This window comes from Pezoporus occidentalis, unplaced genomic scaffold (assembly GCF_034315485.1).
Source record: "Pezoporus occidentalis ecotype Australia unplaced genomic scaffold, CSIRO_AGI_Poc_V1 ctg13, whole genome shotgun sequence".
Classification (NCBI taxonomy): domain Eukaryota; kingdom Metazoa; phylum Chordata; class Aves; order Psittaciformes; family Psittacidae; genus Pezoporus; species Pezoporus occidentalis.
The window spans coordinates 3,704,356-3,722,575 of NW_026913103.1; the positions used below are offsets into that span (position 1 = coordinate 3,704,356).

Genomic DNA, 18,220 nt, shown 5'->3' on the forward strand with positions numbered 1-18,220 from the left:
GCTGTCGCGGTGGCCGGAGGACCGGGGAACCAGGGGACCGCCGGTGGCCCAGGCGATGCAGAGGATGCGAAGGACGCGGAGAGGCGCGTGATCAGCTCAGCCTGCTAGCACCGAGCTCCTAAACCAGCCTGTTAGAGGCCTGAAGTGGGAAGAAATAATGGTTAGTGGTCTCATGATTGTGGGCCATATCCACAAGGCACGTTTTGCTGTGAATTCTTCCCTTTCACCAAGCATATTGCTTGATTTTGGAGGTGTGCTTTAGGAAGAGAACGTGCTGGTTCAGTGAGCAGCAAATAATTATGCAAGAGGAGGTAAGGTTACAGGGTGGAAATTATTGCTCCTAACTAATGCAGCGCGTGAAACCAAAATGCCTTTAATGAGTCTCGTCAGCCAAAGGTAATGTATGAAAGAGATTGTCATGGCAGGGGGGTTGGAACTAGATGATCTTAAGGTCCTTTTCCAACCCAAACCATTCTATGATTCTCTGATATACTATATTAAAGGCAGAAAAGCTGTTTGTTTTGTAATAGGGAGTAAGATCCTAGTCATTACTTGAGGTCTAAAGCAAAACTGCTCTTCTGCAGTTATCATCAGCATTACAAATACGCCCTTCTTTGGAAAATGAAGTCAGTGGCTCTTCATCAGTTGAGCAGAAGCAAACAATAAAATGTTTGTTACTATCCAGGGCTCATTTGTTTCAGCAGGAAACTTCCTCCACTGTTATGCTACTCAAGTGTACAGATTCGCTTTGGAAACAGAGAGGTATCCTTATCTGTATGGATTTGAATATGGAAAGAGACAGTGAACGGAAAGAACAACTTCAATCAGATATTTTAAGTTACAACTGAATCGTGTGTTTATGGCCCTGAATAGTGTTCTTTGCAAAATGTTCCAAAACACTCATCTCTAAGCTTTCAACTATTTCTCAGTTCTGCTCCAGTGAAACATTTTGAGAAAAACAAAACCCAAACCAAACCAAAGATTTGCTATCAAGATCTAACATAAGGAAAGTGGGGTAATAAAGATAATAATTCCCAACTGAGTTATGAAGGTAGTTTGTTGCTTTTATTTATCACCTATCATTATCACCAAGGTCATAATTTCTTCTTGAAATATGTAAGAGTTTTGCATCCAGGACATCATCTTTACACTGTCAAAACAGTTTTAAAGCAATAGTTTCATAGTGCACCTTTTAGAAGTTAATGGCTTCGATTTCTAGTTTCTCTCCTTATTGCAGTGATAGGATAGCTGCTTCTATAAACCAGTCTAGATAATATGTCATATCTCTCTTCAGCAGCTACTGCACACATGATATAGGAAACTCTCCTGCTACTGGTTACTCATTAAAGTTAAGTGATAGGGATCCACATGACAAGGTTAAATTTCAACACTTTAAACCCTGCTGAAAGTTGCTAATAATAATGTTTAATTTTCATTCCAAGCATTTATGGTATCATTAACTTGAGCTAGTTGTTTTCTTCTTTTTACTTGCTGGAACCAATGAACTTCCTTGCAGAATAAAAATCTTCAGGCAGAATAACAATATAGAGGCAGAGTTTGACCCCTGCTTAAATTAAACAGCCTAAATGGGTTTAATGTGAAAGTCCTGTTAACCAGAGGCAAAGTTTGATCAAGATGTTCAGAAAGGACTAGAGATTTCAACACCCTAGTAGGGGAATGTTAACAGAAACATGATTTTCAAAACAGGAGAACTCAAGACTTTGGTCCCTTATGTAGGGTAACTAAAATAACTACCCCCTTAAAAAAAAAAAAAAAAAAAAAAAAAAGAGGAAACTTAAATGCTGCCTTTTTATTTGAGGAAAATATGGTTTTCAACTAATTGCCCATTATCTCTTGACACTGCAAAAATTTCAGCCAGTTCAAACCATGTCACAGGGAAAGCAAGAGATGAGAAAATGAAAGGTGTTTGCTTTGGCACAGAGGGCTGGAAAAAGGAAGGGGAAGTCAATGGGCTGCAGAGTGGCGGGACCCAAGGTGAAGACATCAGTCCCACCAAGTCTTCTGTGCTATTCCTTGCAGTTATGCTCACATGAAACTGTGCTACGATGATTCTGTTCATTCTCCCATCCTCCCCTTTTAGAGAAACAATCAGAGGAGCTATTACACCAAAGGCAGAAACCACTGCTATCCTTTCAACCCTCTGCCCCCTGCACATAAGGCTTGTGATTTTGCAGCAAGGGCAGGATATCAGCAGTGACAGATGCTTACGTGTCCTTGCAGTATTGACCAGGTCAAACTTATCAATGGGTTTTTATTTCACAGGGTAGGTCATAAAGTATTCATTGCCCTAGGTCATCTAGACTCATGGAATAATTTAGGTTGGAAGGAACTTCTAGAGGTCATCTTCTTCAACCTGCCCCACACCTGGCTCTCTGTAAAGTTACGTCAAGATGCCTGAGGCCTGATAAGGTCTGAAAAACTTCAAGGACAAAGATTTGACAACCTATATGGGCACCTATGCCAGTGTCTGACCACACCTCAGGGTAAAAGGTGATGGGTTTTGCCTAATATCTATATTTGTACATCTTGTTTCTCATGTAAATACTCCCCTAGTAAATCTCGCCTATGGCATTTAATTATTGTTTCCCCAGCCCTACAAGGGTATTAAAAATCACTTTTGGCTCATACATTTCCTTGCAGACAATGATATATGTGGAGACATAAAACAAACCAGCTTTAGATACATCACGGCTTCTATTCTATTCCACTTTTGACACAAAATAACTACCTCTAGCTTTTCTTTAGGAATACAGGCCTTAGACCATCCCTTAAGTTACTTGGGAAAAAAAAAAACAAACCCTGTTCTCTACTACCATCTTATTTCCCATGTTTATGATTCCTGCTTACCTGTTGCTGTAAACTGTTTTATTATTGTTGTTGTCTCACAGCCTCACTAGATCTATATTCCTCTTAACATCCACTTTCTTTTTTCCATCTTTCTCCTGTTAGAGATTTTTCAAGTGCACGCTTTAGGATGAGATTTCAGAATATGGGTAAGTCAAGTGCCTAACGATGCCTATAGAAGCCTAAGGAATTCCTTTCTGATGTGCTACAGTTCTGACAGCTCCAACTGAATCTTTTTATTCATCCAACAGGAGCTCTTGAGGGCCATACTGACCTTAGACATTCTCCCCTCCACCTATACGGTTTACTTAATGACAGGAATAAATCTCACTGAAGTCAACAGGAATGTGGTAGGAGAAAGGAGGGGCACTAAGCATACAATTCCTACAAAAGGTTTCCATTTACTACTTGTCCTCTGATACACTGATGGAAGAACAGGCTGTCAGAGTTCTTATCTATGCCAGCTTTCTGTGGTGCCTCTAGCTTATGAGTAAGTTCTTGTTATGTCACTTAGATAACTCAGAGGGCACATATTATTCAAATTATTTGAGGATCATAGATGCTGTCAAATTATTTGAACAGGCACATTGAAAAGGACAAACATTTTCATATTTTTTTTTTTACAAAAAAATGGCAGTAAATTATTTTTACTTTAAAATGTACCTGCAGAATATATTAGTTTGGTGATTAACCATCTAATTTAGAAATAATGCTGCTCCAGTTACAATGAATTACAGTCATTTAGTTTTGAGTCCTGTATTTATGCTACAAATAAAGCCTAAGACACAAGAGCATTTGTATGCAAGATGAACAGCTGATGAATTTTTGAGACTATTAAATCACTTCTAGATCTTGACAGGGAATTCAGCTGCCAGGAAACTCTATGCTTTAGCCCCTAAAATTTCAAGTCCTATTCCAAAAGCAGAAACCAGACTCCCACACTAGGACTAGGACACCTCAATAATGCATGAAGTGTATAGGCACATCCATATGAGGGTTACAAAAGCCAGGTCACCAAAAAGGAACATAGTAGTTGCCCAGAAACATGTAGGTGGTACCTCCTCTTGTGTCCCTTGTGATGCTGCCAACTTGCCCTACTGGCCACGGGGTCAGAGTCTCAGCATGGCCCTGCTGCCCAGGAGCAGCATCTAGAGGTGTTCAGCATTCCTGAAGTACAAGCACCCTGAGGGAATACCAGCTGAAGCAGTTGGCTCTCTCCATGCTGCTATGCATATATTTTTTTACATTTATTTAGGACAGAGAGAGCAAAGGTGAGCACATCTCCTGTATCTACAAGTTACTCTGTGGAAACAAACAGCATAAATGCAAATTATGTTCCAGTTAGTTCAAGTGAAGACTAACGGGCTGCTAGGTGTTTTCAGAAGAAAACTTTTAGGTGATTCTGAAATATCAATGGCAAAAAATGTCAGTGTTCCAAAGATTAGACCGCAGTTGAATAAGAATTTTCAAAATCAAAGTTGCAGTTATACAAGTGGAAGAGATGAGTAGAGAAGGGGAAAGAAGAGATGGACAGAATTTCATGTCTGGTAAATAATAAAGGACACTATAGTCTAAGAGAAAAGATCATAATTAAATACAGCAGAGTATCAGTCACCAGCTTCTTTCAAGTACATCTCTAGATGATCTAATGCATAAAGTAAGACTATATATCGCTGCGTCTAAAAGGAATTTTGTTAACTCTAAGGATCAAGCTGAGCTTCCACAGAATATTTCCTCCATACCCAAAGAAACAAGAAACAAACCCAAACAAACAAAAATCCTTACTTGTTTCTTACACTAGAAACCTGAAAAAAAGAATGTCCTATTGTTGAATTCCTAAGCAGCCATATTCTGACCTTGCTGGGTTTCTTCTGGCCTGCTGTGGGTTGTTATCATGCCTGCTGGAAGGAACTGCTGACCTGCAAGCTAGCCAAATTGCACTTTAGTCCTTGAAAACAAGCCATTTTGAAGTCATTGTCCCAAGGTCCCCAAAGCTCCCTTTTCTTATTTAGAAATAGTGTTTGGCGACAAAAGACTGCATTAAACATTAATATTTTTCATTGCAATGTTTTTTTCCAAAACATCAAGGTATTTTGGGGAATACAATTTTGAAAATCCAAATAGTTTCAGATATTAAACCTTTGTATCTGAAAAAAAATATTTCATATTCTATCACATTTGTATTCCCGGCGCATCCATGGTTAACTACTCTGCAGTTCTCAGTACAGACTCACAGCTTTTTTTTCTTTCTTTTTTTTTTTTTTTTAATGGTCAGATGCTTTGATTTCACTGGATTACAGAGAGGAAATGGTCTATGGAGCAGGCCCTGCACCTGTGGGAGGGTTTGTTTGCACCACTCAAGACATGCGGTCTTGTTTATTCACCAGACATTGCTCAGGAGTTCAGATAGTTGAATCACGGAGGAAAAAGGCCTAGGAAGGAAGAAAAGCACCACAAATTAGTAATAAAACCCCCCAAACCAACAGAAAATGCAAGAGAAAGTAGAAGAGGTGAACAGAAGAGCCATTTAGGATTGAGAGGGTTGGAGTCAGGCAATGACTTTACAGAGAGGTGTGTCTTATTAACACAGAGTGATGTTTAGATACTTAGTTAAGTAGGAATCAATGGAATCAATTAATTCTCTTATCAGGGATGGATATCTGATGAGTGAGGGGAAATACTAGATGTCAGGATGCAAAATGAGTATTTTGCTAGGACAGCTAGACAGCACAGAAGCAAAGCCAGGAATTTCTGCTGTTGAGCTGGACCAGGCAAGGAGAGGAGGCCAAACTGGTCCTCTAACTGGGTAGGAGTAAACAGCTTCTGGCAGAGTAAGGGTCTGCTGGAAACAGTTTTGTAGCCGGCCCTAGTTTTTACAGACGTAATAACCAGGCAGAAGTGTTTGTTTCTACCACTCCTCTGGCCAAGAAGGCACAGATACTGCAAGGAAGGCATCCATGTCTTGTACTCCAATTATACTTTAGCCTGTGATTGTCATAACTCAAAGTGATTATCAGTGCTAGCCATGGTCTGCTTGGAATGAATGGGTGGTCTCAGGACAGCTTTTTGTGGAGACAGGTCTTCCTCGGAGTTTGCAACCTTGTAGCACTCTAACAGCAAGATCAACACATAAAAGGGACACCAAGACTAAATCACTTTTGAAGGTAGTTTCTCAAGTTCAAGGTTAAAAGATCTCATGAGGAATGCTTGGGAAGGTTGGGTAGTCCTTTCTGCTGCACTCAGTGCATGAATGCCTGATGCTACTGACAGTCTTGCTTCTTTCATTTATGTGAAAAAAAGCTTGCAGGAAAATACTACATCTTGGAATACTGATGTGATGTATATAATATTCCAATATTTTGGAATATTAATATCAAGGCCCAGCTTTGATATTACATGCTAGCATGTTACACGCACTAACTAGACAGCTTGTAATATGCATCCTAATATGCTATTCACCTCATCTAACATTTTGCTAATGATTTATTATGCAATAGCAATGTTCCATTTGGGGTTTCCTGGGGATGCATATCATGTGTTACAGGCCACACTATATGTTCACATAGCAAATTAATTGCTCCTAACACCTAAGTGCTTTGAAAACTTATTCGTGACTCTTGTCATCAAGAATAGCTATGTGTGTCCCTTCCTCCCTGTAATTAGGCAGAAAGCTAAAAATCTTACAAAGAGATGCACAACTAGGGCTTACATGATACCTCACAAGTATTATGTAACACAAAAAAAAAGGTTATTAACAAGCAACTCAAATGAACTCAAAACATGATACCATGGTAAACTGACCTTTGCAAAGCATTGCTACAAAGGGCCTCCAGCTTGCACTCTGACTGCATTTCTGTTTAAAATAGCCAGTGTATGCACGTGATTTGCACCATTCCCCCTTTGCAGTATCACAGCATCTCACGCTGTTCCATGAATTTACGCTAACAGCCCCTCTCTCTATGAACGATTTGCTACTACCCCCTGTGGTGGAAATGGAATTGAGGCACAAAGAAAGATTTTTAAACCCCATGTAAATACTAAAAGCTGCATATAGGCACACAACTGGTTTTCTGCAGCTCAGTAAGCATCTGTCTGATCTGAAGCAGCTACATGCTCAGGTACTTTGGGCTTGATGTGGCCAGGCTCCAGCTGCTGTCTGGCCCTGCAGTACAGAGCAAGGCAGTGAGCTGGACATCCTGAACTCCAGCCAGTGTCCTCCAACCTCACTGATCTTCGTTTCCTTCTTTTTTTTTGCCCCATAACAAGGTTCTTCTTTTACAACTATCTATCTATCTATCTATCTATCTATCTATCTATCTATCTATCTATCTATCTATCTATCTACCCACCCTGTACCATGATTACAGCAGTGCATTTCAATATTACTATTACTTATCTGCAAATTTACTCCTTGTGAAGGCTTGCTTTAAATTCTAGTGTGGCTAACCCCAAAACTGCATTAGTAAATGTCTTAGAAAAGAAGTATACATGCTGTTATAAAACCATATTCTATTTTAAATAAGGGAATAAATGAATATCACTACTGTTGAAATTCTTTCCTCCCTTTTATTAAAATAGAACCCGGGAACACTGATTTAAGGCAGCATATCACAAGTAACACACTGGAAAGAAAACACTGAAAATCTCAAACATATGTAACATTGTGTTCCTGATGAGAAAGGATTATATGTATCAGCTGACCCTTCCACAAATCAGGATATATAACATCTTATGTATGCATTTGGAATAGAGCAATGGGACCTTAAAAAACATGATTTACAATTTTGAAAGAGTATGTTGCTAGCATTTGCCATAAAGCACTATCTGGGGACTAATACTAGTCCCCAGATGCACTTTGGCATGCCATTTTCCTCATCCCACCTGCAGCCTCAAGAAGTCAAGATTCCTTGGGATGTTCTTGCTTTGGAGATTTCGTCAGGTAGATCCTCTTACTGACACTTGAACCTAAGGTGACCTTGGACCATGTGGACATGCCAGAATTTCACAGGACTCATCTCTGTAGGTATTATGTAGTCTGAAGCCAAAATATCAGGGGAGTTTGTTGTCATATAAATGTAGACCTGTATTTTGCAATTAATACTTTAAGGGGGGGGCTAGCTTTGTTACATGGTACAGCCCCTCTACCTGGTATATGGCAGGCAGCTGCCTGGATGCTAATGATCTACTCAGCATATCCTGCCCTGATTATGTGACATATTAACAAGTAGGGATTAGATTAATGACCATCAATCTCTTTTCATAATAAAAGATAATAAATGAGAAAATGCATTTGTTCACACACTGTGAAAATAAAATAATTAATCACCAAGATTATTAGGTATGTTTACCCCTCACTGTCCTGGCATCTGTGGCTACATTTCAATATTGGCCCATCCTATATGTGCTCACAGGCTGCTTTCCTTACTATTATTTAAATTAATAGATGATTTTAAGCGCCACTAGAGGGCACAGAATTATAACAATATTTCTTAGTGAGTCACAAAAAGTACACCAGGAACAGGAGTTCAGTAATTTTCATAGTCAGTGTCCAAATCCCTAGTTTAAATCCTTGATCCTAACAAGAGTGATGTATGCGTGCTGCTTCAAGCTGTGCCACTGTCTACCCATAGCAATTAAATGAAGCTTGGGCATGAGGGCTTGTGGGGTCCAACTGAAAGGGCCAGACCATGGTTCCAGTTTTCTGGAACTTGAGTACCAATCCTCAAATATTGTACCCAAGTGACTAAGGCCGGTAGAGTTTAAATCTCAGCGTGGATCCGGTGGCCCAGCTGATGTGAAAGGCATGCTACACATCCTGTAAATGAGTACATCGGGATGGGAAAAATAGAAGAGTATAAACACTTGCATCTCAAACCAGGGAAATGCAAACAAGTAGTAAATGAAGGATTAACTAACTCAATTTACAATTCAAAGAAAGAGGAGTTGATATGTGCCACTGGAAAGCTTAAATATTAATGGGGTTGCTGTGGATACTTGTATCAACTACTTAACATCTGTTTTGACATGTGTGCTGTTTCTGCCATCCCTTAACACCAGCATGAGTGGCCTCTACAGTTTCCATGTTAGAAAATTCTTGTTGGAAGCTGCCTGCAGCGGAGGAGGAAGTTCGGTGAAGAAAGGGAGAAGATTAAGCTCTTTGTTTAAAAACAACTAATTGAATGGCCCTAGAGACGCCATAGAAATAAATTACTACTGTTGATGTTTCCATGTCGCTTGAGTGGAGGCACAAATTAATGCTTACAGCCACAATGCGAGATGTACTTCACAGCGTACTTCGTTTCTGGAAGTTAGAAATGGTGTGTTTACCAAAGGCTTGAGAGCCTGGCCTCTTACTAGCCAGTACGAGGAAAACAAAATTTAAATTGAATTGCAGTTCTGAATGCTTCTACTGATTTTCGCAAAAATTAGCGTCTGCATTATTACTTTTCATTAACCCTTCATGAATTAGCGTCCAATTTTCACATCGCTGTGCTCCAGCCGCAGAACCAGTGACACGAAGCTGTATCTCATGAAGCCGGTGCTGGAGTGCCCGGGTAGCCGCGGCTGCCGAGGCATCCCCAGAACCGGGCAGCGTCACCAGCAGCAGGCAGCGGCGGGGCTCAGGAGGGGAGGTGGTGAGGGTGTCCGGGGGTGCCATAAGCATTGCCACCGGCAACAAGAGGCGGCAGTAAGATGCGCGGGTGCCGCCGGCTCCGGGCGGGGAGGCGCGGAGTGGCCGCGCCTGCGGCGTGGTGGGGTGGATGCCTTTTTTTTTTTTCCGCAAGCTCACCTTGATGCAGCCGAGTTAAAGGCCCGCTCTCGGCAGGGGGAGCTTTGTTTTCTCGGCGTTCCTCCGGCACCGAGCTGCGGCACCGCTGCACTCCGGCCGCACAGCGCCAAAGCTGCCAGGGACCAGCGGGCAGCCCTCAGGGGGGACAGCCCCCTCTCGCCATCGCGCGGGGCCAGGGCACGGCGAAAGCGCCGGAACTGCTTGTCGGGCTGCGCCGCCCCCTCGGGGGACACCCAGCGGCTCGCCTGCGTTGCCCCGCCCGGACGGCCACGCTCCCTGCCCGAAGCGGGGTCCCGCCGCCGGCAGAGCCTCCGCGGCGCCACCGCCTCCGAGGCTTACGGCAGTTTTGTTACTTTCTCGGACTTAAATGGACATTTCCCGGGAGCACGCGTAGCCCACGGGCGCCGCGTCCCGCCGCCCGCTTGCCGCCCAGCCGCGGGCACCGCCGCTGCCTTTGCCGCTTGCGTCCCGGGACGCGAAGGAGCCCGGCAGCGCGAAGCCCGCCTGCCCCCGCCTGCCCGCCTTTCTTGCAGACTTTTTCAGCCGCTTAGAGCGAGAGCAACAGCTTGCCCGGCCCAGGCGGGCCGAGGGACGCGGGAGGCAGAAGGACGAGGGAGGCGAGAGGCACCACCGAGCAGCGGCCCGCTGCCCCCCTCGCCCCCGCGGCCTCTCCGCCAGCGTTGCGCGGAGCTGCCCCTTCTTCCCTCCGCCCAGTCCCGGGCCGCGGAACCACGCCGGGCGGCGCTGCGGGGGCCGGCGGCGGGGCGCCGCCGCCCGGGAGGAGAGTGCGCCCGGGGGGGCGCCCGCTCCCTCGCCGGGGCCCCCGCGAAGCTGCCGCAGGCCGGCCCGCCGCGCCGAGCGCCCAAAGTGGCCCGCGCCCCCTCGCCCCGCGGGCGCCGCCCGGAGACCCTCGCCCCCCGCTGCCTCCTGCGGCCCGCCGCCGCGGAGTGCCTGGCCGCCGCCGCCCGCGCCCTGCTCCGCTGCGGCCCCGGCTCCCGGGGTGATGCCATGCCCCGCAACCACGGCGGCGGGGAGGAGGGCAGCTCCGCGGGGCTCTGGGTGAAGAGCGAAGCGGCGGCGGGCATGAAGGATGTGGAGTCGGGCCGGGGCAGGGCGCTGGCGAGCGCGGCGGCCCGCGGCGACGGCCTGCTGCTCCTGGGCACCGGTGGCGCGGCCGCCCCCGCCGGGCTGCGGGAGGGCCGCCGCGGGAAGCACGGCGCCCGCATGAGCCTACTGGGGAAGCCGCTGTCGTACAGCAGCGGGCCGAGCTGCCGCCGGAACGCCAAGTACCGCCGCCTGCAGAACTACCTGTACAACGTGCTGGAGCGGCCCCGCGGCTGGGCCTTCGTCTACCACGCCTTCGTGTGAGTACCGACCCGCTCCCTTCTCCCTCCCGTCCCGTCCGTCCTCGGGACCGCTGGCCGCACCTGCCTCGGCCAGAGCCGCGCCGCGGGGCGCGCACCTTCCCTCTTCCTCCTCCACTCCCCGGGCATCGCTCCGCTGCCGGCGGCTGGTCCACGGGGAGGACAAGTAGCCCCGAAAGTGCCCGGGAGGCATCAGCGGAGGCGGGGGAACAGCTGCCACCTGCGGCGTGGCGCTCCGCGGCCGGCGAAACTTCCGCGCAGCCCGTGGTGAGAGGTGAGGGGGGGGGAGGCTGGGGTCACCCGGCAGAAAGAGCCGGAGGAGAGTACTGCGAGGACCACATGCTCGCTTCCCTCCCGGGCGCTTGAGGCCGTCGGCTTGCGCGGGAAGCTGTGCCGCGCTCCCCAGGCGGCCCCGAGGTTAGACGTGGCGAGGGGTACTGGCGCTGCCGGGGCCCTTCCCCGTGGCGGCGGGGCGCGGTGTGTACACCGGGGGCTCCGCGGAGTGCGGTTTGCTCCGCGGTCACCGGGCACTGCGCGGTTTTCAAAGTTGGAGGCGCGGGGCGCGTCGTCGCCTCCCGCGTGTTTTGCTTCCCACGCGTGTCCTCGCCGCGGGGTGCTGCGAGCCAGGGCGACCACCCGCGGCTCCCAGAGCCGGTGACCCGGCCAGCCGCCCGGGGAAGGGCTCAGTACCCAGCCTGGGCACAGCCAGCCAGCTCGCCGGCATCTGTCATTCCTGTTCGCTTTTTCTCTTCGCAAGTGAATCCTCCCGTCGCCCTCAGTCTGAAAGAGCCAGCGACTAAAATAAGCGTCCCGTCGCTTCACTATGTGGGGAGCGGTACAGTCAGCGCTCTGCCAAACCCGGGCAGCTTTAGTTAAAGAAGCGCCTGGGAGAGCTGTGTGAGGGGCACCCGAGGCTGCTTAAAGTATACCTATGGTCGGTGGTGTGCCTTAGTTCATTAGCAGGCCCCTCTTTTTACGGGTTTTGGTAATATTCGAGGGAAAGGCCCGACTCAAAAGCCTTTTGGGTGGCCGAGCAATACATGCAATGCAGTCTGGCAAGGAGTTGTTGCGTGGATCATAGCTCTAGATAAAAACGTTGTGATAAATTACAGAGGAAGGGTGACAGGCATTACTGTATTGGGCGTATAACACAAGGCATTTCTCTGACTGCAGAAAATGTATCATAAATAAATCAGTGCATTTAATTTATGTGCTATAGGTAACTGTATTTCCATGATAGTTGCAGGGACCAAGCTAGCAATTACAGCTGCTTTGGTAAAAAGGCAACTGTTCCCTGTTCTGTAGCATGAAGAGTGCTCCTTCTCCAGCAGCAGGGGAACCCCCAGATCCTACTTTAGTAGAAATTTTTATAAGTGAAAAAATATTTTGCCAAAAACATGGCAGTCTGATTATATACTTTGTGGATAGGTGCATTTAGTAGATCAAAATGGCTATAGATAACAAGCAATAGAAACATACTTAATATTGTATTTTTTTTTTTGAGGAAAAGGGTCTTTGTCCACTTAAGATTGCCTATTTTCTGTTTTACTGAGAAAATCAACTGTTACAGCTTGAACTTTCTTCTTGGAAGGTGCTTATTTGGTATATTTTGCTGTTTGGGTTCTTACAGGTGGTATCCTGCGGCATAGATGGATTTAAATGAATGCTGTGAGAATCACCGAAGTATTTACTGGGAATTATCTTACTGCAGTGTCTGAAGTTGCTGCACAGAATCTGTAAATTGTAGTTTTGGAGCTTTCTCTTTGAGATTATGATGAAAATCATTAAAACAAGCAAAGTTCAAGTGGGAAGTAAGGTTGACAAGCTTAAACCTCAAAAGAAGAGTAAATTTCCAAACAGAGTGAAGTCATGACACAGCAGCGCTGTAAACAAGGAAGATTGCCAGCTGCGTTTAGATAATTGCCTGCATAGAAAGAGTGCCAGTTTTAATTTTTAATTGCAAATGGCAATTCTGGCAGCTGCAAATGCCAACATTATATCTTTTATCTGAGCAGATCTGTGTGAAAGAGCTTGAAACTACTGTAATGTAGAGACACCTAGTAATAATATTACCTGTAAGGATCTGTCACTGCTACAGAGTTGAAGGTACATTTAAAGTTCCATTGGATTTCAATTTGACAGCCATCCTCATTGCCATTCTATAAATTATCTTAATGTTTTTATGTAACTCTGATTTAATGACTACCAGATACTCAGATAGTATTTTTGGTGCTTCAGGCTCATTTTTTTTTTTCCAGCCACCCGATCAAATGAAATTGCATCTTGGAAAAAATGTTTTGTTACAGAATTAAAAAGAAAACAAAACACAAAAGCGTCAACTACTTTTTATAAATAAGTAATCATAAAAAAAAGTCTTGGGACAAGTAGCTTAGAATTGCGAAGACATTACTAGGTCCATAGATGAGATGTCTGCTCCTACCTCTGATGAGCTATTCTTGACTGCAGCAGAGCCCATTACAGCACCGTAGTATTTTGGTGACAGGACTGGGCTATCTGTGGTGAGACTTTTTGTGAAGATCATTGGTCTCCAGAAATGAAGCTGACTCTGATAACACGGGTTGAAGCAATGCAAGGGTGGTTTCAGAGTTTAAGTTTAAAGTCTTTGATCTAGAAGTTTATTTAGTTTTCTCTGTTGGTTTTGAAATAAGAGGTGGGGACTTAAGCACTAGTTACAAGTAAAAAACCATCCCTGCAGTAATGTTTTCATTCCTCATTTCCATAGTAAAAAGTACTTTTAAAGCTCAGAATTATGCACAGTTCACTTTCTTTTTCTTTTTGCCCTTTCAAATAAGAGAAAAACCTGCCAACCACCTGAGAAGCAAGTGTTGTGACCTAAGTTGAGAAGTCAATTGGTTAGTTTATTTGTAAACATGAACTTGCCAAATGCTGGAAAACACAGCTGTTCTGCAAACTTCTGCTACTAGAGGAAGAATTTACTCTTGAGCAAGGGCCTTTGACTTCCGTATGGTTATGTTGGGGAGTAGAGCCGTAAATCACATATTCTTGGCTCCTTTTTTGTGTACCTCAGTAGCTCTTTACATGGAAGCCCTAGTTATATATGTAAGATCTTTCTGCAAGTTTTTGGTGAAGTGCTTTTCATATACCTCAGTCTTCTGTTCTTAATCATTCAGGAACACCGAAAATATGAATGCTTATAAAATCAGAAAAGAACATTCATACCATTTGTGAGTCATGAGTCAGTAACTTAAACTCCTGCTAGTAAAATATTTATGCCACACCACGTCACCTACACATGGAGCATGTGCATATTTAACACGCGTGTGCCTACATTAAATTATGCGATATTGTAAATTTTCAAAAGGGTTGTCTTGGGACGTCATAGGATTTCTTTCCGTTGTAGCTGTTTATTTAGATTATTTTTGGTTGTTTGGTTTGATATAAATGTGTAGACATTGCCTTAGAATGATCAAAGGAGAATACCAGATTTGTTGCAAATTTAACTCTGGGTTTCATCTTCAGTTGCCATAAGGGTTTTGTATTATTTTTATTCTTAATTGACATGCTGAAAAAGACATGGCATGAGACTTTCAGAAAAAAATACTGCTCTTTGATACTGTTTATACTGGTTGGATATAATTAGTTGCATAAGTTTCCTAATTTAACGTGTTGGATTTATTTCAGGAATAATAAAGTTTCTGTTTCTTACTGGCTTCTTTGTAATATATTCCAGGTATAAGTCTGTACCATTTTTTGTGGAGATGGTCTTCTCTTTACAAAGCCACCACCTTTTGTTCTGGATACTTCTGAATCACAAATTGCAGGGCTGGATGTGTGCACGAGGGCTGTATCACTTTGCGTTACCTGTATTGATAGGTTTCCATGGGCATCCTCTGTTGCTGCTGCTGGAGATAAGATACAGTGCTAGATGAATTTAAGAGCCTGTGTGATGTTCTTCTTGTCTTTTGCATTATTGATGGAAAAAGGCTGAAAAAATTATTTCTGGGGGAAAAAAAAAAATCTAATGATGCCATCAGAGATTTAACTAGCTATTTTAGTTTTCCAGATCTGCCGGAAAGGACATAGCTTACTAATGATCAGATGGCTATTGAGCAGCAGCATCTTTGCATGTGAGCTAACAGCATCATACTGTGCCATTTGTATAATTAGGGAGGTTCCACATTGTGATTTAAAAGCCAGTAGTGTGCAACAGTCTAAGTACATGCTGTTTTCCTATTTTCAGAAAGTAGGAGAAATTATTTTCTCTCTTTATTTTATCCATCTTCAGCCATCTAATGAACTAGCTCCGGGTGCTCTGTGGGTAGATCTATGGCTTTCATCTTTTCAAGCATTGTTTCAGAGTCTGGGTCTGACGTTGTTAGGATAACATTATCTTTTTACATGCTTTAAGAAACAACAGCATGATGCTAACAAATAACAAGGTTGACAAAATAAATAATGTGGCAAAGCAGATCTCATTAGGTACTAAACTTTTGTATGGAGTGACAGTGAGTGATGGTGGATACTTAGATGCACTTCAGTATAAATTGGCGGCATTTTGCCACATCTGAGGCAGTCTGTGATTCTGCATGTCTGCATAGCAATCACTTAAATGTTGCTTGAAGAGACCTTTAGAAATTGTCCATTATAACTGGAAGACACACTCTTCCCAGTTGTGTCAGCCAGGCTTTGTCTAGACAGGCCTTAAACTTCACTGGATGGAGGTCCAACCACCTTGCTGAGTAACATGCAGGTCTGCAACACCCAGCTGATAAAAGCGGGTTTGGCATGGGGAGGGAGGAATGGAAGAGCCAACTTGAACCTCCCAAGTGGCAGTTTATGGTCATTCCCGCTTTATGTATTATCTGGCACTAGCCAGAAGAATTTGGCTTCTCTGCCCTTGTTATTTTTCTTTAAGTAACTGTAGGCTGCTACTATGTCACCTGTTAGATCACCCTCTTGCCAGACTGAACAAGCTCAGCTCCCTTAGCTTCTCTGTGTAAACACGACATTCTCCTGCATCTCTTCCAGCTTCTGCACATCCCTGTTCAGCTCGGGGGGCCCAACTAGGTGACGCAGTGGGAGGCTGCATTGAATAGAGGAGAAAATTTTCTTCAGCCCTTTCATTCAGATCATCTGGTGCAATTGTCTGCTGCTTGCCTTATTTCTGATCAGGGCATGCTGTTGGCTTGTACTCAATCTCCTGTGTTCACAGGAATGCCAAGGCCTTTTCAGTGGGGCTGCCACACAAACAGTGGTTTCACAGCCTGTATGTATGCATGGAATTGTTCTGCACCCGGTGCAGATCCGTGCTTTTCTCTTAATTGGACTTCACAGGTTTTATGGTTATATCCTGTATTTTCTTGTGCTGTCTCAGTCTCTGTACACTGACCAGGGAGGTGGAGATACAACAGTCTTTAAAACCGCTTACGCTTTCACTGTGATTAGCAGAGAAGGTAAAATGATCACCAACGCTTAATTCCTTATCTTTCCTTGTGTTGTTCATGGTCAGCAGTCCTCTCCTGGAACCCTGTCAAGGGCGATAAAAAACAACTAGCTTTCCTTTTTCACTTGTTTTTTTGTTGGTGAGCTGTTGCCCACCTCAGGATTTTCAGTAGACGAGTATCAGGAATGTTTATTATGTGAAGCATACTAACCTTAGTAAAATACAGTTTAACATTTTATTTTTTGAGGCTTGGTCTACTAAGTTTTCTTGTTTGTACTGGTCTCGCTTTCTGACTCAAGAGTAGTGATCCAGGGGAAACAAGTCATTTGCCATAAAAATCAAAATCAATCCTCAACTTTCTAGGAAGAACAAAAGGCTTTCCTTGAGAAAGAATCACCAAGACCTGGGTTGGGGAAAGTTCAGGCATGTGGACTTTCTTCTATTTGTCGTATTTCTCAAATGGGATTAGAAATTGTGTGTAGGAAGATGGGTAGTATCTTAGGTTAGTGTTTGGGTTTCAGATATTGAAATAAAAGTACAACCTTTGTGAGCAGGGTCTTATCTCCATTGTAAAGCAAGAAGTAAGTTAAGATCTTTCTTTGTAACTATATTTTTGCTGTATTTTGTTGCATTTTTTCCCTTCGTGCAAAAATCATGCAATTAGTATTATATTTGGGGTGACAGTTCCATTTTAGGTTTGTTTTTCTTGGAGGGCCAGTCTAGGGCATGACATTTCATGTCTTCCTTATTGAGCATCTTGTATGATGTAGGGACTCTGTGAACTTTCTGTGGTCTCACAATGAAAGAAGTTGCCTGAAATTATAGATTTTATTATTTTTTAGGGGTAAGATATTCTGTGAATATGTAATGTGGCATCAAATACTTGCTGTCTTAAAGGAGAGGCTGCAAGAAAGATTTTAATTGCCTGTGAAACAGCGTTTGTGTGACATTTTCAGAGTAGGCTCTGGATGGTAGCTTAATGAACTAGACATCTTTTTTTTCCAATACTTTTTAATTTTCTGCGGTGTTTGACTTTTTAAAGCAAAAATCATGGTATCTGCACAGACTTGATGTTCTTTCCATGCTCCGCATCTGATTGTAATTTTAATAGCTATTCACCATGTTTTACTCTTGTTGGTTGTAGCTTAACTGAGCTTCCTGAATTGGATGAAAGTACAACTGAACAAATAATTTTGCATTAATTGCAAATAATTTCCAGCATCAATCAAATGGAATACCAGTGATCATTCAGTCATTAATAGCATTTACCTACTCATGAGAATAAACATAATTAATGTATTTACCAATACTCAAAAATGCAGTTAAATTTTTCATAATAGTTTCAGTGGAAAGGAAGAGTACACAGTTTGTAATTTGGTTAATCTTTTTCATGGAGAAAATACATAGAAGGAAAACTTCTGTTCCTAGACAATGTAAACTCCTGACATTGCAAATAAAACTCACTGCTGTCAGGTAGATGTTTCTTAATAATTCAAAGGTTAAACTTGCCAAGTGTTAAGCGTTTTTATATGGTTCAGATTTCCATTACCATAAATGTCTGATGAAATTTACTTAAATTTGCCACTGATTTTAATTGAAGCAAATGTGAGTCTTCTGCACACAGGTAAAAAAGATGGAGTAGAAAGCATAAATAATACTATCTAATGAAGAATCTTCAACGTGTACACATAACAGGCATCATTTGCTACATTATTACTAATGAGACAGATGTTTATTTTTAACAGTAAATGTTGGATATTTTTCCCCTTGCAAACC

At 43.7% G+C, this 18,220-nt stretch overlaps 1 protein-coding gene across 3 annotated transcripts in view; it reads left to right on the forward strand.

Annotated features, from left to right (window-relative positions):
- The first annotated feature begins 9,893 nt into the window (after positions 1-9,893).
- The window catches only part of KCNQ5 (potassium voltage-gated channel subfamily Q member 5), a 270,357-nt gene continuing 262,030 nt past the window's right edge, over positions 9,894-18,220 (forward strand). For all 3 annotated transcript variants that reach the window (XM_062608199.1, XM_062608200.1, XM_062608201.1), the window contains exon 1: positions 9,894-11,019. In XM_062608199.1, the coding sequence (XP_062464183.1) occupies positions 10,664-11,019 (356 nt within the window). In that variant the 5' untranslated portion in view covers positions 9,894-10,663. The remainder of the gene's footprint in view (positions 11,020-18,220) is intronic.